Source organism: Sapajus apella, unplaced genomic scaffold (assembly GCF_009761245.1).
Source record: "Sapajus apella isolate SASKATOON/1434 unplaced genomic scaffold, GSC_monkey_1.0 scaffold43, whole genome shotgun sequence".
Taxonomy (NCBI): domain Eukaryota; kingdom Metazoa; phylum Chordata; class Mammalia; order Primates; family Cebidae; genus Sapajus; species Sapajus apella.
Window position 1 is genome coordinate 19387299 of NW_022436983.1, and position 20747 is coordinate 19408045.

The following is a 20747-nucleotide window of genomic DNA, read 5'->3' on the forward strand; positions in this document are numbered from 1 at the left end:
TCTCCCTATTCTTTGGGGTTTTGTTTACAAACTTTTTTGTATTGAGAGAAAAATAGCCAAAGCATCTTTGACAGAAGGTTCTGCACCAGGCAAAAAGATCTGAAACATTAGTTTGGGGGGCCCTCTTCTTAAAGTGGGGATCTTGAACCATCCTTTCTTTTGTATTCCTCCTTACCTACCAGACCAGATCTTCTGTCCTAAAAACGTGTCTTCCACCCTGCCCTCTTTTCTGTTCACCCCCAAAAGAAAACCTACACACCCACACTCGTACACAGTTAATGCTTGGAGTGTCTCCACAACTTCTAAACAATGTATGCAAAAATCCGGAAGAAGCTAGAAACCCTCCATTCCTTGTTCCAGCCTCCTGAATCAAGACCAATAAATTTGTTTTGGTGAGCCACCATGTCCGGCCGACCATTTCATGATGTATTCATGACAAATACTTAAGACACTGCTGTAGGCCAGGCGTGGTGCCTCACGCCTGTAATCCCAGTACTTAAGACCATCCTGGCCAACACAGTGAAACCCCATCTCTACTAAAATACAAAAAATTGGCCAGGCATGGTGGTGTGTGCCTGTAATCCCAGCTACTCGGGAGGCGGAGGCAGGGGAATCACTTGAAACTGGGAGGTAGAGGTTGCAGTAAGTTGAGATCGCGCCACTGCACTCCAGCCTGGGTGACAGAGCAAGACTCCGTCTCAAAAAAAAAAAAAAAAAAGACACTGCTGTATTTAAGATGGATCAAACCTACTTAATTTTTAATCCTAAAGTAGAGAGATGCAATTGGGGGCCTTCCATGTAGAAAGTGGGGTCAGGAGGCCAAGAAAGGGAATATGAATGTATATCCAAGTCACTCAGGAACTTTAATGCAGGTGCTAGAAACTTATGTCAAAGTGGCCACAAGATTGTTTAATAGGAGACGAACGAATGTAACTCCATGTTTACTGCTAGAAACCAAAGCTTTGTGTAAAATCTTGAATTTATGGGAGGGAGGGTAGGAAAGCCTGTACCTGTCTATCCTTCTCCTGATCCCTTTCCCTCATTCCTAAACTGCAGGAGATTGAGCCCCTTTGGGCTTTGGTGACCCCATCACTGGGGTGTGTTTATTTGATGGTTGATTTTGCTGTACTGGGTATTTCCAATTTTCTAATCATTTATTAACACATGCTGACTCTTCCCTTCCCTTCTCCTTTCCCTGGGAAAATACAATGAATAAATAAAGACTTATTGGTACTCAAACTGTCATCCCCTTGTCAGATGTTTCTTGCCTTTCCCATGATTCCCACTTTCTTGAATTGGGACTCAGAAGTCACAGAAGAACCATTAAGTTTCTCTGTTCAGCCACTTTGTTAGGAATGAACCTTGAAAGTTCAGTCCTCTTAGCACCTCATTACAGTGGATTTTTTGTTTCTAGTTAAGGCCTCTTGTCCTTTCCTTGGAAGCTTCCACATTCAAGAGGGGATTAGGGGCTTGGCATGCATAAGAATGGGGTTGCCTGTGCCACTGGCTGGGATGAAAGGATGGGGCCATGGCTTGGGGCATGAGACCCTAATAATACTTTGTCCCCTACTATTCAAAGCCTTTTACAAATCTTAATTAATTAAGCCCTTGCAGCACCCCAAGGAGAGAAATGTGTTGTGGAACTGGGGAAATTGAGGCCAGAGGAGATTCACTGACTAGCTATAAATGCAACATTTTCTTCGAGCCAAAGTTTGTTGGCTTTTTGATGAACACCGATTTTTTTTTAAATACATATCACAAGTCATCAAGCAAAAACACTGAATTTTAAACATCTATTCCCACTAAGGGAAGGAGGATTTTAAAAAAAACAAAAACTTTATTGGAGGCAAACCAAGTATATTAATAAAGTACAGGGAAACCGGTTTAAATCCTCAGTCCTGACATCAGAGCAAGGGTAAGAAGTTTCATACATCCATTCCAGGGACTCTGTGGCTCCTTAATTGCATCAAAAGTCAAAGCTAACAGGAGAATCTCATGAAGCAGCAAACTACTAGCGGGCTTCGTTAAATTGTCTTGCTGCAAAATGAAGTAACTTGGGCTGAAATTTACTCCCCAGGTTGCAAAGCCGGGCATGGTGGTGTGTGGAAGAATGGAAAAGCTCAATACTATTCATTTCTACTCATCTTTAGGGCTTTCTTTGATCATGTTGCTGTATTAAAATAGCCCCTTTCATTAGAAAGAGTGGAAGACATCAATTAGACATTGCCAGTAAAACGTCTCTTCCTTGCCTCATTTCTTTAATAATGTAAGGTGAAATGCGACAAAAGGTTCTTATGACAATTGTGAATTTCTATTCCACTCAAAACATTCAGATGGAAGTTGTATTATGCTTTGCAAGAAATATTGGTTGTATCAGAATCTGTTAAGAATTTTTTCCTCCTTTTTCAATTTTGAGAAAACTGAACGAATTTCTTTTGTGAGCCTAAAATTCTTGCAACCCTTTTCTCGTAAAGGTTCAGTACAGAGCTAATGCCCTTAGCTTTTCTGCTAGGGTTAATTTGTTATTTTCGTTTATGTGCTGCCAAAGCGAGTACCTTTCTGTTATTTTAGAAGTCATTCTTTGGCAGAGGTTCTTCTGGCCTTATCCCTTCTCTTGAGTTCTTTGGGATGGGTCTTGGGAATCCACAAAGCCCAAAACACGGGTGCCTCAAAATAGATTCATATTCTGCGCGTCTGTAAAGATTGGCTGCGGCTGGGAACTTCTTCCCAGAGGATTAAATCCACTAAATAAAACACGAAAGGTTAACAAAATAATTTTCAAGAGTATGTACTAGTGCTCTAATGAAGGCCGGTTCTGCGGCATTCCAAGGTAAGGACGCTGCCTTGCTCCGTTTCTCAGCAGTCCTAACCGGCCTTCGAAGGCCGAGAAACGCCTCGATTCTTGCCCCCTGACACATTTCCCTGGCGCGTTTTCCAGAGGCCTCCTAATATGTGAGTCTACCGACCCCTCCGCTGACCACGCTGTGCTCAACCCCGCCTTCCCCAGCCTGTCCCCTAGAACGTGGCCTGGAGCCCGGCCTCCTGCCCCGCTGAGTCACAGGACCCTGCCTCTGACCCACACCCCCTTCCACGTCCCGCGGGACTGAGAACTGCAGCCCCAAAACGCTCGCTGCGCCCTCCCCTCCTAGCCCGCAGGCACAGGCGCAGGGCAGGGCCCCACCCCTTGAGTGACGGAGGGGGCGTGCCCCAGCGCCCAAAGATGACGTATTCTTCTGGCGCCACGTCGTGAGGAAGTGCCGGCCCACTTAAGCAGTGAGGACGCGCCTAGCGGAGCGAATCAGGTGCGGGTGAACTGAAGGGATGAACTAGAGGAAGAGAGAGTGAGTGGGCGCGGGGCAGCTGCGGGAGAAGCAGAAGGACGGCAGAGGGAATAACCAGGAGACCACTGAGGCGTGAAGTAGCAGGGGTGCGATAACTGAAGGGGTTAGTAACTGGGAGCGCAGAGTGGGAAACAGCTTGGGGGTAAGATGGAGAAGGAAGAAATGGGGAATGATCAAGATGTGGTCACCATGATATGGCAGGAAACCGACTTAGATGTTCAGAAGAAGTCAGTGCAGATACTGAGGAAATGGGAATGGGAACAAGTCCGCAAAACCAGGAGAACCGAGAAAAGGCTTTTGCCCTCCAAAGGTCTCACTGGCTTATGATACTCTGAGTGGTAAAAGATGAGAGGCTTAGACCAATGACTTTGGATTCTAATGCTGACTGCTCTCCACAGTCCAGCTGATTCCCCAGAAGTCAGTTATAGCTCTTTACAAATCTTGGTGTCTTATTTTCTTTCTTGTTTATCCAAGATTACCTGGCTGGTGTTTGGTTGTTTTGGGGTGATCTTCTGACTGGAAAATAACTATGTCATGGATCAAGGAAGGAGAGCTCTCACTCTGGGAGCGGTTCTGTGCCAACATCATAAAGGTGAGCAATGCCCCAGAGCATCAGTTGGCCTTCTGGTCTTATGTCAGAATCTGTTATTAAGGTTAAGTGGAATTTGGCAAGGAAACCAAAGTGTCTTAGAATAGTAACTTCCAGGTCTACATTTCTGGTAGACTTTTGTCCTAACTCTGACATTTTCAGGAAGCCCAGGCCTCTCAATATCATTGGGCAGCCTATACTGCTAAATTTTTCTTATAGAGAACTGAAATTTGTTTCCCTGGAACTTGAATCCATTGTTCCTTATACTTTCCTCTGGATTTAAATAGGTTAATCTTTGATTTATTCTTAGATCTGGCAGCAGAGCAATGGCTAAGAGTGGGCCTGGTTGCTTATGCCTGTAATCCCAGAAATTTAGGAGGCCAAAGTGGGCAGAGTGTTTGAGCTCAGGAGTCGAGACCACCCTGGGCAACATGGCAAAACCCCGATTCTACAAATAATACAAAAATTAGCCGGGCTTGGTGGTATGCACCTGTAGTCCCAGCTACTTGGAAGGTTGAAGTGGGAGAATTTCTTGAGCTGAGGTCAAAGCTGCAGTGAGTCATGATTGTATCACTGCACTTCAGCCTGGGTGACAGAATGAGACCCTGTCTCAAAAAAAAAAGTTTGGGCTCTGGAGTCAGACAAACATGAATGAAAGTCCTGTTCTTTTTTTTATTTTGAGACAGTCTTGCTCTGTTACCCAGACTGGAGTGCAATGGTGCAGTCTTAGCTCACCGCAACCTTCACCTCCCAGGTTTAAGCAATTCTCTTGCCTTAGCCACCCAAGTAGCTGGAGTTACAAGTGTGTGCTACCACACATGGCTAATTTTTATATTTTTAGTAGAGATGGGGTTTCACCTTGTTGGCCAGGCTGGTCTTGAATTCCTGACCTCAGGTGATCTACCTATCTCAGCCTCCCAAAGTGCTGGGATTACAGGCCTGAGCCACTGCACCTGGCCTGAAAGTCCTGTTCCATCATTTAGTAACCCTGTGAATTTAACAGTTGTAGAATTGTTATGAGAATTAAATGAGACATTAATATAAAGCACTTAGCAAAATGTCTAGCAGTTCTTAATTATTAGTAGGGTTGTCTTTCAGCCATTTGAAGACTATGATCTCCCCTCTTCCCCAAATCTTTCCTCACCTTTTTCTCTAGGAATCACAGCAATATTATATCTGCCTAAGACAGGTTTGAGATTGGGGCCAGTCCACTTGGTTTTGTTTTTCAGCCACAGGCTGTCAAGCAGCAGGTAGTAATGAATTTATGAGTCAGTAACCTTTATACAAGCCTCACACATGCCCACACACAAATGCCAAGTGATCTCAAGCAGTCCAGGAAATGGGAAGTATCTCTCTGGGGAACTACTGCAGTGGTAGGTTTGGAAGAACAAGCTGCATAACTTGAATGGATTTTGGGGTACAGAAAGGCTGTTTGTGGTAGACAAAAGTAGAAAATGAAGAAGTATTGAGGAAGCAGTCAGGGAAGAGCCCACCCAGGTAAGGAAAAAAAATAGGCCAAGGAGTCCATTTTTGCTATGGTACACAACTCACAGCTGCTCCAAGCCAAATAAGGGTTTTGTTTTTTGCTTTTTTTTTTTTTTGATATGGAGTCTCACTTTGTTGCCCAGGCTGGAGTGCAGTGGCATGATCTTGGCTCACTGCAACCTTCACCTTCCAGGTTCAAGCAGTTCTCCTGCCTCAGCCTCCTGAGTAGCTGGGACTATAGGTGCATGGCACCACGCCTGGCTCATTTTTGTACTTTTAGTAGAGACGGGGTTTCACCGTATTGGTCAGGCTGGTCTTGAACTCCTGATCTCATGATCCACCTGCCTCGGCCTCCCAAAGTGCTGGGATTACAGGCCTGAGCCACTGCACCCAGCCAAGTTTTGTTTGTTTTGTTTTTTTTTTTTTAGATGGAGTCTTACTTTGTTGCGCAGGCTGGAGTGCATCCGGCCAAGTTTTGTTTTGGGGTTTTTTAAGATGGAGTCTTACTCTCTTGCGCAGGCTAGAGTGCAGTGGTGTGATCCTGGCTCACTGCAACCTCCGCCTCCTGGGTTCAAGTGATTCTCCCACCTGAGACTCCCCGAGTAGCTGGGATTATAGGCGTGTGCCACCACGCCCGACTAATTTTTTTTTTTTTTTTTTTTTTTTTTGTATTCTTAGTAGAGTCAGGGTTTCACTATGTTGGCCAGGCTGGTCTCAAACTCCTGGCCTCAAGTGATCTGCCCACCTCAGCCTCCCAAAGTTCTGGGATTACAGGTATGAGCCACCATGCCTGGCTCCAAGTAAGTTTTGTTTGGCTCAGAAAAAGTGTTCTGTTTGCGTCGAAAAACAAAATTTTTATAAAAATCCTGATGTTTGGTTTTCTTGCAAAATCAGCAGATCCAACAATATTGGGCCCCAGGTCCTGTGTGTCAGCAGTTGGCTAGAGATCAGGAATGAGTGCCTTTTTTTTTTTTGAGACAGTTTCTCTCTGTCACCCAGGCTGGAGTGCAGTGGTGTGATCTCAGCTCACTGCAACCTCAGCCTCCTGAGTAGCTGGGATTACAGGCTCCCACCACCACTCCCGGCTAATTTGTGTGTGTGTGTGTGTGTGTGTGTGTGTGTGTGTGTGTGTGTGTGTGTGTTTTGTTTTCTTTTCTTTTCTTTTCTTTTGTTTGAGATGGAGTCTTGCTCTGTTGCTCAGGCTGGAGTGCAGTGGCCTGATCTTGGCTCACTGCAACCCCTGCCTTCCAGGTTCAAGCAGTTCTCCTGCCTCAGCTTCCCAAGTAGTTGAGATTACAGCAACCCGCCACCACACCTGTCTAATTTTTATATTTTTAGTAGAGATAGGGTTTCACCATCTTGGCCAGGCTGGTGTCAAACTCCTGACCTCGTGATCTGCCCTCCTTGGCCTCCCTAAGTGTTGAGATTACAGGCATGAGCCACCGCACATGGCCCTAATTTTCACATTTTTAGTAGAGACAGGGCTTCAACATGCTGGCCAGGCTGGTCCTGAACTCCTGACCTCAAGTGATCTGCCTGCCTTGTCCTACCAAAGTGCTGGGATTATAGGGATGAGCCACTGCACCCAGCCCTATGAGTGCCTTTTTTTCTGTAGAAGGCACCATCTTCATTTGACTATATCCATCAGTATTTTTCCTGGCCAGGTATGATGGCTCACACCTGTAATCCCAGCACTTTGAGAGGCCAAGTCGAGCAGATCTCTTGAGGCCAGGAGTTCAAGAGCAGCCTGGCCAACATGGTGAGACCCCTGTCTCTACAAAAAATAAAAAAAATTAGCTGGGTGTGGTGGTACATTCCTATAGTCCCAACTACTTGGGAGATTGAAGTGGGAGGATCTTTCTCATTCCAAAAGGTGGAGGTTGCAAATGAGCCGAGATCATGCCACCACACTTCATCCAGCTTGGGTAACAGAGTAAGACCCTGTCTCAAGGAGAAAGAAAAAAAATTGTTTTCCCTTTGTTCTCTAGTTGGAGACTGATTAAACCAAGCCTGTAGTTAAGAGCATATGTTTAACTCTGGAAACAGATCGACATCAGTTTGAATCCCCATTTGCCTCTTTTTAACTGTGTGATTAATGCAAGTCACTAGAACTCTCTGAACCTGTTTTCCCACCTGTAAAATGAAGATAATACTATTTCCTTTATAGACCTATATGGTAAGATGAAATATAAGAAGCCCAGCATAGTATTTGGCATGTAGTAAGTGCTCAGTAAACATGTAAATAAAAATAAATAGGCCAGCTGTGGTGGCTCATGCCTGTAATCCCAGCACTATGGGAGACTGATGAAGAGGATTGCTTGAGCCCAGGAGTTTGAGACATGGGCAACACAGGGAGATCCCATCTCTCTTTTTTTGGAATTTTTTTTTTTTTTGAGACAGAATCTTGCTCTGTCACCGAGGCTGGAGAGGCTGGAGTGCAGTGGCGCAATCTTGGCTCACTACAACCTCTGCTTCCAGGGTTCAATCGATTCTCCTCCCTCAGCCTCCTAAGTAGCTGGGACTACAGGCATACAACACCACGCCTGACTAATTTTTGTAATTTTAGTAGAGACAGGGTTTCACCATGTTGGCCAGGATGGTCTCCATATCCTGACCTCATCATCCACCCGCCTTGGCCTCCCAAAGTGCTGGGATTACAGGCCTAAGCCACCATGCCCAGCTGACCCCATCTCTTAAAAAAGAAAAAGGGCTAGGTAGGTGTGGTGGCCTGTGCTGGTAGTCCTGGCTACTCAGCAGGAGGCAGAGGTGGGAAGATCACTTGAGCCCAGGAGGCCAAGGCTATAGTCTGGGTGACTGAGTGCTGCCTCAAAATAAATAAATAAGTAACTAAGTAAGTAAGTAAGTAAACTTTAATATCTTTTTACTGAGCTCAAAGCACAAAGTACCCAATTCCCTTCGTCAGGGCTTTCATCACATAGCCCAAACCTGTCACCTTGGGATGTAGTGTCTTCCTTTATCCCTGAAGCATATGAGACCTGTTCATCATTTGTCTTCATATTCCACAGGCAGGCCCAATGCCAAAACACATTGCATTCATAATGGACGGGAACCGTCGCTATGCCAAGAAGTGCCAGGTGGAGCGGCAGGAAGGCCATTCACAGGGCTTCAACAAGCTAGCTGAGGTGGGTGTGTATGGCAGAGCCCAAAATGAATAGTCTGTGGAGAGATGGATTATAGCTAGAAAACCAGGCCCTGAGTTTGCTGTGGTTGAAGAGTGTTTTTTTATATCTGTCTCTGTGTTTTATTGTTTTCTTGCTAGCTATACATCTCATCTTGACGTTGGCCAGACATGGTTGTTCATGCCTGTCATCTAGGCACTTTGGGAGGCAAAGGCAGGAGGATTGCTTGAGCCCAGGGGTTCAGGACCAGCCTGGGCAACATAGTCAGACCCCGTCTCTACAAAAAATTTAAAAACTAACCAGACTTGGTGGTGCACACCTATACCCCCAGCTACTCAGGAGGTTGGGGTGGGAGGACTACCTGAGCCCAGGGAGTTTGAGGCTGCTGTGAACAGAGATTGTGACACTGCACTCTAGCCTGGGTAACAGAGCCACACCATCTCAAGGAAAAAAAATGACATTAACAAAGAAGTAATCATCCAGTGAATTACCATAAAATACTGGAAATAAGAACAAAATTGCCTCTTCTTACTATTTTTTTTTTTTTTTTTTTTTTTTTTTTTTTGAGACGGAGTTTCACTCTTGTTACCCAGGCTGGAGTGCAATGGCGCGATCTCGGCTCACCGCAACCTCCGCCTCCTGGGTTCAGGCAATTCTCCTGCCTCAGCCTCCTGGGTAGCTGGGATTACAGGCACGCGCCACCATGCCCGGCTAATGTTTTTGTATTTTTAGTAGAGACGGGGTTTCACCATGTTGACCAGGATGGTCTCGATCTCTTGACCTCGTGATCCACCCGCCTCGGCCTCCCAAAGTGCTGGGATTACAGGCTTGAGCCACCGCGCCCGGCCTCTTCTTACTATTTTAATAAATCAATAGTTTATATTCTATGCCTCATCCAATCCTTATTTGATGTTCTACATGACTTAACATTGATAAAATTGCATCTATAGCTTCAGTAACCTTATTTTTACTTATCATTTTGGTTGTTTGTTTGGTTGTTTTTTTTTTTTTGAGACAGAGTCTTGCCCTGTCACCCAGGCCGGAGTATAGTGGCATGATTGCTCACTGCAACCTCTGCCTCCTGGGTTCAAGCGATTGTCTGCCTCAGCCTCCTGAGTAGCTGAGATTGCGGGCACCCACCACCACATCCAGCTAATTTTCTTGTATATTTAGTAGACGTGGGGTTTCACCATGTTGGCCAGCCTGGTCTCGAACTCCTGATCTCAGGTGATCCACCACCTCAGCCTCCCAAAGTGCTGGGATTACAGGCAGGAGCCACTGCATCCGGCCAACATTTGGGGAAGTATTTTTTTTTTTTTTTTGAGATGGAATTTCACTCTTGTTGCCCAGGCTGGAGTGTAATGGTTGCCATCTCGGCTCACCTCAACCTTCACCTCCCGGGTTCAAGCAGTTCTCCTGCCTCAGCCTCCCGAGTAGCTGGGATTACAGGGATGCCCCACCACACCCGGCTAATTTTGTATTTTTGGTAGAGAGGAGGTTTCTCCATGTTGTTCAGGCTGGTCTTGAACTGCCAACCTCAGGTGATCCATGTGCCTCTGCCTCCCAAAGTGCTAGGATTGCAGGCGTGAGCCCCCTCACCTGGCCTGGAGGAGTCTTTTTCAAAGTGTATATATAAGCTTTCTCACTGTATGTTTCAATGACTGTAGAACATTTTATCAAGAGGATCTGATATAATTTAACTGCTCCACTATTACTTGACATTATAATAAGTATTATAAATAGTACTGTTTCAGCCTGGGGCAACATGGTGAGATCCTGTTTCTACAAAAAAAAAAAGTTAACCAAGCCCGGTGGTGCATGCCTATGGTCCCACCTACTTACTGAGGTGGAAGGGTCACTTGAGCCCTGGAGGTTAAGGCTGTAGTGAACTGTGTTCATGTCATTGCACTCCAGCCTGGTGACAGAGCAAGACCCTGTCTATTTAAAAAAAAAAAAAAAAAAAAGTACTCTTTTTGGATAAATTCTTAGAAGTAACATTTCTGGACTATCATCGGGTGACTACTCATTCTGCTTTGTCAAAGATGAGGGATTTCTTAGGACTCAGGCCTTTTAGTGCTAAAACTGGGGAAAGTGCCAGGCAAACCAGTTCATCACTCTACACTGAGGTCATGAACATTTTATGGTATAATGCATATTATAAATTAGAAAACATTAAGTTTAACAAAAGAATGGAATATGACAATCTTGGTGAAACTTTTAAGAAGAATGGAAATGTGGTCTGTAGTTCACAGGTCCCAGTCTCCTAGCACAGAGACACAGCTTGATGCCAGGGCAGTGATTATGTTTTTCCTTTAGTGAGTGGCAGTGGGGTTCTCACCAGCACCCTGTAGAAGTCTTTACATTTGTTGACTCTGGCTTCTCTTTTGCAACTGAGAGGAGTTTTGCATAATGCTTAGGAGCTTAAGCTCTGGAGTCACTTAGAACTCATTGGCAGCCCTGCTCTGCCACTGTCTGGCTTTGTGAACTGCAGCGAGTTACGTAGCTTTCCTTTGCCTTAGTTTCTTCATCTATAAAATGGGGTTGGCAGTCTCTATCTGAGTAGATTATTTGAAGGTAGAGGGCACGATGAAAAACATGTAGCGCAGTCCCTGACAAAGGAAGTACTCAAAAAATTGAAATTTGTTATTAGCAACTATATTGACTGATGTCAGTGGTGGATTCCAACCCAGATGTGCCGTCCATGGTAGCTGCCTTGAAAGGTCTTTAGGGGCCTGAGGCTACTCAAGTGTCAGGTTCTCACTGGTAATTTTCCTAAGATGACAGTAGAGTTGTTTGCTTATATGTTTGTTAAGAGGTTCAGCTTTGTTTGTTCTGTTCTGTTTGAATGTCTTGAATGTCTTCTGTTGTCTACATTTAACCTCCAGCTCCCCATCTCTCAACACTGTTCTCCACCTTTAGTGGTACAGGATTAGAGCAGCTCCAGAGGACTCAAATTAAGTCTGAGTTTCATTTCTTTTTCTTTGTTCGTTTTGTTTTTGTTTTTGTTTTTTATATGAGAAAAAGTCTCATTTTGTTGCCCAGGCTGGAGTGCAATCTTGGCTCACTGCAACCTCCGCCTTCCAGGTTCACATAATTCTCCTGGCTCAGTCTCCTGAGTAGCTGGGATTACAGGCATGCCCCACTGCACCCGGCAGTATTTTTAGTAGAGATGGGGTTTTACCATGTTGGCCAGGCTGGTCTTTTTTTTTTTTTTTTTTTTTTTTGAGACGGAGTTTCACTCTTGTTACCCAGGCTAGAGTGCAATGGCGCGATCTCGGCTCACCGCAACCTCCGCCTCCTGGGTTCAGGCAATTCTCCTGCCTCAGCCTCCTGAGTAGCTGAGATTACAGGCACGTACCACCATGCCCAGCTAATTTTTTGTATTTTTAGTAGAGACGGGGTTTCACCATGTTGACCAGGATGGTCTCGATCTCTTGACCTCGTGATCCACCCGCCTCGGCCTCCCAAAGTGCTGGGATTACAGGCTTGAGCCACCGCGCCTGGCCCTATTTATTTATTTTTTTTTTGAGATGGAGTCTTGCTCTGTAGCCCAGGCTGGAGTGCAGTGGTGCAATCTTGGCTCACTGCAACCTCCGCCTCCTGGGTCCCGGTTCAAGCAATTCTCCTACCTTAGCCTCCCAAGTAGCTAGGATTACAGGCATGAGCCACCATGCCCAGCTAATTTTTGTTTTTTTTTAGTAGCAGTAGGGTTTCATCATGTTGGCCGGTCTGGTCTTAAACTCCTGACCTCGTGATCCGCCCACCTCGGCCTCCCAAAGTTCTGGGATTATAGGCATGAGCCACTGTACCCAGCCGAAATGCACAGATTTTAAGTTTTGACAATTGCATTCATTTATCCAACCCACACCCCTATCAAGATACAGGACATTTCCGGCCAGGTGCCGTGGTTCACACCTGTAATCCCAGCACTTTGGGAAGCTGAGGCAGACATATCACCTGAGGTCAGGAGTTTGAGACCAGCATGGCGAAACCCTGTCTCTACTAAAAATACAAATAGTTAGCCAGGTTTGGTGGCACATGCCTATAGTCCCAGGTACTCGGGAGGCTGAGACAGAAGAATCACTTGAATCGAGAGGCTGAGGTTGCAGTGAGCCCAGATTGTGCCACTGCACTCCAGCCTAGGTGACAAAGCGAGACTCCAGCTCAAAAAAAATACACACACACACACACACACACGTATATATACATACACAGCACACACACACAAACATATATACGTGTATACACACACACACACACGTATATGTAGGACATTTCCATCTCTCCGAAAGGTGCCCCTTCTCAATCAACTTCTGTTCCACCTCCTCCTTTTCCTCTCTAGGCAACTACCGTTCTGATTTCTGTAACTATAAATTCATTTTTTCCTGTTCTTGAACTCCATATAATAGAATCAGACAGTTGAGTTGAGGATTTTTGACATATTCTTCAACTCTGAGCCTGTTTTATCATCTATAAAGTAAGCACGAAAACAATAGTGTCATTTTAAAGTGGTTGTTCAAAGAATCAAAATGAAATTATGTGAAAACCCTTTGCAGACTATTAAATGCTACACAGCTGTCCAGTTGTTGCTTTTATTCTTTTAACTCATCAGTCCCTCAATCTACAAGAATAATGAAGTTATGCTGTGAGTAATAACACCTTGTGTTTGTATATTGTTCATTAGCCACCTTGTAAGGGATGGATTGTGATCCCGTGTTACAGGTAAGGAGACTTAAACCCAGAGAAATTAAATGATTTGATTACAGTAACATAGCAAGTGCATGATGGAGTCAGGGACTAGAACCTAGTTCTTTACCCTCTCAGTGCAGAGTTCTTTCTTGTAATGCACAATGCCATCAACATTCACTAAGATCACATTTTTCAGTTTCTTCAGTGGTGGTTTTCTGCTAATTTGATTAGTTAATTCTGACATAAACATTGGTGTTATCCTAGCTTTACCCAGCTTTGGCGAGGAGAAAAGTCTGTCTCCCATCTCCAACTCTGAGTCAGGGCCAAAAAGTATGTCTTATTTCCCTTCCCAATCTTCCTTGTATCCTAGCTCCTTGCCTTCTCCCCTCTCAGACTCTGCGGTGGTGTTTGAACCTGGGCATCCCAGAGGTGACGGTCTACGCATTCAGCATTGAGAACTTCAAACGATCCAAGAGTGAGGTAGATGGGCTTATGGATCTGGCCCGGCAGAAGTTCAGCCGCTTGATGGAAGAACAGTAAGATGCTATCATAAGGGAGAGCATGTTTTTCCACCATCCCCAGCCTTATCTTAACCCTTGAAAGTCTTATCTGAGGCTTACTTAAGGGACTCCCAACTCTTTTTAATGTTAATTAGATATCTTGGGTGGCAAATATCAGAAATAGAAGGTAGTCTTTATTTCTTCCTTTTATTTTTAAAATAAAAAAAGGGGCATTTATTTGAGGATATTGAGGTGTGTCACATGATTCAAGAACAAGTACAGCTGGCCTCAAGCAAAACTGAAACCAGGAATTAAAATCCACTAGGTAGAACCTCTGTATACATTTATACATGAAGCATTCAGTTTCTGCATAGCATTTCCAGGTGAGAGAAGCTGGTTGAATTCATTCTTACTGTATGCAGATTTTGGGAGTTATTGCATGGAAGCAATATAATGTCATAATTAAGAAGACAAGCTCTGGAGGCTGACTCCCTAGGTGCAAATCCTGGTTCTCCATTCATCAGCTGTCTGAACATATTAACCTCCCTGTGCCTCAATTTCCTCATCTGTAAAAGGGGAATAATAATGGTATGTATCTCAGAGGTTAGTGTAAGGATGGAGTGTGTTGGTACATATAAAGCACTTAGACCAGTATCTGGCATTTAGGAAACATAGAATGTTAGCTGTCATCATTATCATACTTCACTAGAACATAACAAAAGTAACCAGTAATACAGCTCCTTTCCTTGAGGAGTTTATTCACTTCTCAAATGGGACAAACTTCAAAGATACATAAAAAGCAGCTTCCCAACAAAGACACATGAGGTCACGTGATGCACAGTCAAGAGTTTGGGTTCTTGCCGGACATGGTGGCTGACACCTGTAATCCTAGCACTTTGGGAGGCTCAGGCAGGAGGATCACTTGAGGCCAGGAGTTTGAGACCACCTTGGGCAACATAGTGAGACCCGATCTTCACAAAAAAATATAAAAATTAGCTGGGCATGGTGGTGCATGCCTTTAGTCCCAGCTACTTGGGAGGCTGAGGCAGGAGGATTACTTGAGCCCAGGATTTGTAAGTTACATTGAACCATGAGTATACCACTGCACTCCAGCCTGAGTGAGAGTGAGACCCTGTCTCCAAAAAAGGAAAAAAAAAAAAAGAGTTTGGGGCTGGGTGCTCTGGCTCTCGCCTGTAATCTCAGAACTTTGGGAAGCCGAGGCAGGCAGATCACTTGAGGTCAAGAGTTCAAGACCAAAACATGGTGAAAACCTGTCTCTACTAAAAATATGTAAATTAGCCAGGCGTGGTAGTGGGCACCTGTAATCCTAGCTACTTAGTAGGCGGAGGTGGGAAGATCACTTGAACTTGGGAGGCAGAGGTTGCAGTGAGCTGAAATCACACCAGTGGACTCCAGCCTGGGGGACAGAGCAAGACTCTGTCTTAAAAAAAAAAAAAAAAAAAAGTTTGGGTTCTCAAATCAAACAGGCTGGGTTTCAATCCTGCCAGAGCACTTGATGGCCATATGACCTTAGGCAGTCCATAGCTGACTGTCCTGTCTGAGCCTCAGCACTGAAGTAAGCTTCTTTGAGAGTTGTTGAGGGGATGCAGTGAAATAATACATGTAGAACAGTGTCTGATACATAGGAAAGCACTCAAAAAACTGGTGATCAGTTATTACCTAAGCAGCTTGCTCACTGCAGCTCAGCAGGGGCTCTATCCCAACACTGCCTCTTTTCCCTAATCAGGGAGAAACTGCAGAAGCATGGGGTGTGTATCCGGGTCCTGGGTGATCTGCACTTGTTACCCTTGGATCTCCAGGAGCTGATTGCACAAGCTGTACAGGCCACGAAGAACTATAACAAGTAAGTTCGCAGATTTTCCTCTAGGGACCTGTTTCAATCTTTAACTTGCTGCTGGCTTTAGGGAGAGATCCTGGGCCTTCCTTGGTCGGCATTGGTGCAGGGAGCAATGAGAGAGTAGGTGGAGCAGCTTAGAAACTTTCCCCTTCCGTCTGCAGGGCACACCAGACATGATTCTGCAATACCATGTTATATGTGTACATACTGACATATACACAGTTTCTCTTTCTTTTCTGTGCCCATCCCCCACAGAATAAATATGTGTGTTTTTTTGCTTGACAGGGGATGGGGTCAGAATATAGCAGTTCTCATCCTTGTCTCTGAAGACATCCTTCAAGAAATTCTTTTTCTGTTCCACTCCTTTAACCTATGGATAGGATGACCTTGGGAGGTCATACAGATGCACAGGGGAAATAGAGTTCAATAATCCAAACTCCATGATGTAAGGCTTTGAAATATAATGTGTGTTTTGGCAGTGGACTTGTTTTACATCAAATCTCCTTCCTATTTTCCTTTGTTTGTGCCAGTATCATAGTGGAGTCTTCCTCTGAAAGCCAGTGTACAGTAGAAGGGAAGAGGGTTAGGAGGGCAATAGGAGCCATTTAGTGGCTGGGCATGGTGGCTTACACCTATAATCCTAGCACTTTGGGAGGCCAAGGCGGGTGGATTACCCGAGGTCAGGAGTTCGAGACCAGCCTGGCCAACATGGTGAAACCCTGTCTCTACTAAACATACAAAAATTAGCCAGGCATGGTTGTATGCGCCTGTAATGCCAGCTACTTGGGAGGCTGAGGCAGGAGAATCGCTTGAACCCAGGAGGTGGAGATTGCAGTGACCTGGAATCATACCATTGGACTTCAGCCTGGTGACAAGAACAAAAGTCTATCTCAAAAAAAAAAAAAGGAGCCATTTAGTATTTGTCTTATTATAAAATTAGTAACATGTTTATTCCAAGAAAACTTGGAAACCACAAAAAACTCATAATTTCACCTTTCAGAGGTATCCATGGTTAACATTCAGTGTGTATTTGTTTTGCTAGGGAAAGGCTGGAAGTGCTGCCCTATAATCAGTGACTTCAGTCATCAGTCCCTGTCCCCCTTTGATAAATTATTCTCTTCTTACCTCCTCAGGTGTTTCCTGAATGTCTGTTTCGCATACACATCCCGTCATGAGATCAGCAATGCCGTGAGAGAGATGGCCTGGGGCGTGGAGCAAGGCCTGTTGGATCCCAGGTATACTGAGTTGTTTTCCATAGTAACTGATAAGGAAAACAGTTCTGGCCAGCATGACAGCTCACATCTGTAATTCCAGCACACTGGGAGGCTAAGGTGGGCAGACCACTTCAGGCAGGCCAGGAGTTCAAGACCAGCCTGGCCAACATGATGAAACCCCATCTCAAAAAAACAGGCTGTACCAAACCATAAAACCCCTCTTTGCCATGTACTTGGCCAGAGGTCTGATTAGGGGAGCAGGTGGAAAGATTTAGGGTTATCTCCCAAATTTAGAGATTAGGATTGGCTTATTACAACCTGCTTCAAACTAGAGGTCACTACATACCAAGAAACCCCAGAGAAAGAGCAAAGCAGGTGACAAAGCCATGTTATTATTCCTTTACAAATTCTACCCTCCTGACCCTTTGGTAGTATTTTTTCAAGAATGACTTTTCATGAATGCAGTTTGTTGGGGCTAGAGTTATTTAGGTCCCTAATGTTATGGTTTCACACAAGATTCAGGTGTTTTTCTTTTTTCTTTCTTTTTTTTTTTTTTTTTTTTTTGGGACCAGGTCTCTCTCTGTCACCCAGGCTGGAGTGCAATGGTGCAATCTTGGCTCACTGCAACCTCCTTCTCCCAGGTTCAAGCGATTCTCCTGCCTCAACCTCCCTAATAGCTGGGATTACAGGCGCCTGCCACCATGCCCAGCTAATTTTTGTATTTTTAGTAGAAATGGGGTTTCACTATGTTAGCCGGGCTGGTCTCAAACTCCTGACCTCAGGTGATCTACCCACCTCAGCCTCCCAAAATGCCAGAATACAGGCATAAGCCACCACGCCCAGCACAAAAAGAAAATTATTAATTGTTGTCAACATAGTAGAATCCTAATTATTAGCGCTGAAGGGACTATAGAAGCCATTTAAATATTTGGTCCCTCTCAAGTTATTATTCATGTAACTTTTAGTAATATTTGTAAACCAATAGCAACAGTAAAATAATAGTAGCGAAAAATAACCCAGGAGATGTGTTATGTTCTGTATTTCATTAAGTCATTAACCTTATATCTGAGAGATTGAAGGCTGTTGTCCATTTTGTAGATGAGAAAACTGAGCTCAGCATTGAAGTGACTTGCCCTGTCACTCTACTAGTAAGTGCCAGAGCTGGGACTCATACCTAAACCTGTTTGATTTTAGAGTTCTTATCCTTTACCTCTATTATGTGGGACCTTCGGAACCAGGAATTTTTCTGGTTCCCTTCCCAATTTGATTGTCCTAGGAAACTAGGATCTTGGTTCACTGCAACCTCCGCATCCTGGACTCAAGCAATTCTTCTGCCTTAGCCTCCTGAGTAGCAGAGATTACAGGCACTTGCTACCATGCCTGGCTAATTTGGTGGCATGAGCCACCGTGCCTGGCCACTTGGTTAATTTTTTTTTTGAGACTTACTCTGTTACCCAGGCTAGAGTGCAATGGGGCGATCTCAGCACACTGCAACTTCTGCGTCCCAGATTCAAGTGATTCTTGTGCCTCAGTCTCCTGAGTAGCTGGGTTTACAGGCTTGCACCACCACACTGGGCTAATTTTTGTACGTTTAGTAGAGATGAGATTTCACCATGTTTGCCAGGCTGGTCTTGAACTCCTGACCTCAAGTGATCCACCTGCTTCAGCCTTCCAAAGTGCTGGGATTACAGGTATGAGCCACTGCACCTGGCCTCTTAATTCAAATATTTTTTAAGTGTGAACTATAGGTAGGCACATTGCTGTACACAGAAGATAAAAATACATATTTCCTGCCTCGTGGAGCTCTGGTAAAGGAAACAAATGTTAATCAAGATTATACAAGTTAGCATAAAATTATAATGATGACAACTGCTATAAAGGCAGTGGTGCATGGTACAACAAGAATTTTTCTTTCAGTATTTTCTTGTTTTTTGTTTTGTTTTGAGACAGTGCCCCACTCTGTCATCCAGGCTGCAGTGCAGTGGTGTGATCTCGGCTCTCCACCACCTCTCAGGTTGAAGTGATTCTCCTGCCTCAGCCTCCCTAGTAGCTTGGATTACAGGGAACCACCACCACGCCTAGCTAAATTTTGTATTTTTTAGTTGAGATGCGATTTCACCATCTTGGCCAGGCTGGTCTCAAACTCCTGACCTCAAATGACCCGCCCACCTCGGCCTCCTGTAGTGCTGGGATTATAGGCATGAGCCATCTCACCCGACCCTTGTGTTTGCTTTTTTACCCTACCTGCAAGCTAAACAAGAATTTATAATAAGAAGAATGGACCTGATAGGGAAGCCTCTCTGAGAAAATGGTAAGTGACCTAAAGAGGAAGAATAAGCAATAACCAGGGAAAGAGGCAGGAGAGTGAGGAGCTACTTAGTTGCTGAACGGCTGTTGGAACAATTTAAGTAGAGAATACCTGGAAGGCAGCTTGGATTATGGTGGTGGTGTTAGAATGGTGCTGGTAGTGGTGCTGACGTCGTAGACTACATGAAGAGTTATGAAATAGTGGCGAGGCACGGTGGCTCATGCCTGTAATCCCAGCACTTTGGGAGGCTGAGGCCGGCAGATCACCTGAGGTCAGCAACATGGTGGCCAGGTTGCTTCCTACCTCTGCCAACTGAGTTGTTTTGCATAGTAACTGATAAGGAAAACAGGCCTGGCCAGCATGGCAGCTCACACCTGTAATTCCAGCACACTGGGAGGCTAAGGTGGGCAGACCACTTCAGGCAGGCCAGGAGTTCAAGACCAGCCTGGCCAACGTGATGAAACCCCATCTCAAAAAAACAGGCTGTACCAAACCATAAAACCCCTCTTTGCCGTGTACTTGGCCAGAGGTCTGATTAGGGGAGCAGGTGGAAAGATTTAGGGTTATCTCCCAAATTTAGAGATTAGGATTGGCTTATTACAACCTGCTTCAAACTAGAGTTCACTATACACCAAGAAACCCCAGGGAAAGAGCAAAGCAGGTGACAAAGCCATGTTATTCCTTTACAAATTCTACCCTCCTGACCCTTTGGTAGTATTTTTTCAAGAATGACTTTTCACTAATGCAGTTTTGTTGGGGCTAGAGTTTAGGTCTCTCATGTTATGGTTTCACACAAGATTCAGGTGTCAAATGTTCTTGTATGTATGAAATAAATAATAAGGTACAAGTATTGGTGCTAGAATGAAAGAAAGCCATTTGACAAGCAGATCTAATACGGATTATGCTTGACAAGCAGATCTAATATGGATTATGCCTAGGACTCTTGACTCCTAGTCCAGTATGCTCTACCTTCATACCACATTGCAATAATCCAGCAAGTTTTTCCATATCCTTGTCTGTCCTGCATGGTTTAGTAACTTGCCTCTCTGGGGTTAGTTATGCAGACAGGGTGTGGGCTGGGCAGTATCACCAGGGTCAAGAGGCTGATGTCTCAGTCCACCAACTCCTTAAGCCTGGTGTTCTCAGACTGGGCTAATCAGGGCCTGAGGCGATACACTTTATATTATTCAGAGTCAGACAAACCCACATTTATAACAAAGTCAGTGTATTAATTACAATTAGGTTTTATGCTTCTAATAGCTGGAATTTTCTTGATTTCTCACTATCACCATCCAACTCCTCATTTTTTTCTTCCAGGTTATATATGTGTGTGTACGTATGTATGTATTTTTGTTTTGTTTTGTTTTTCTGAGACAAAGTCTTGCTCTGTTGCCCTCGGTGAAGTGCAGTGGTGCACTCTAAGCTCACTGCAACCTCTACCTTATAGGGTCAAGGGATTCTCATGCCTCAGCCTCCTGAGTATCTGGAATTACAGGCACATATCACCACACCTGGCTTATTTGTATATATTTAGTAGTGATGGGGTTTTGCCATGTTGGCCAGGCTGATCGTAGCCTCCCAAAGTGCTGGGATTACAGGTGTAAGCCATAGTGCCTGGCCTGT

The 20747-nt window shown here is 44.7% G+C and overlaps 1 protein-coding gene across 7 annotated transcripts in view; it reads left to right on the forward strand.

The window, feature by feature from the left end:
- Positions 1–3145: 3145 nt before the first annotated feature.
- The window catches only part of DHDDS (dehydrodolichyl diphosphate synthase subunit), a 40769-nt gene continuing 23167 nt past the window's right edge, over positions 3146–20747 (forward strand). For 3 of the 7 annotated variants that reach the window (XM_032300960.1, XM_032300957.1, XM_032300961.1), the window contains exons 1-6: positions 3146–3302; positions 3816–3933; positions 8442–8558; positions 13638–13780; positions 15492–15608; positions 16736–16837. In XM_032300960.1, the coding sequence (XP_032156851.1) occupies positions 3871–3933; positions 8442–8558; positions 13638–13780; positions 15492–15608; positions 16736–16837 (542 nt within the window). In that variant the 5' untranslated portion in view covers positions 3146–3302; positions 3816–3870. Of the gene's footprint in view, positions 3445–3815; positions 3934–8441; positions 8559–13614; positions 13781–15491; positions 15609–16735; positions 16838–20747 lie in introns of all 7 variants that reach the window. The other 4 variants (XM_032300964.1, XM_032300958.1, XM_032300959.1 and 1 more) reach the window with 4 other exon arrangements.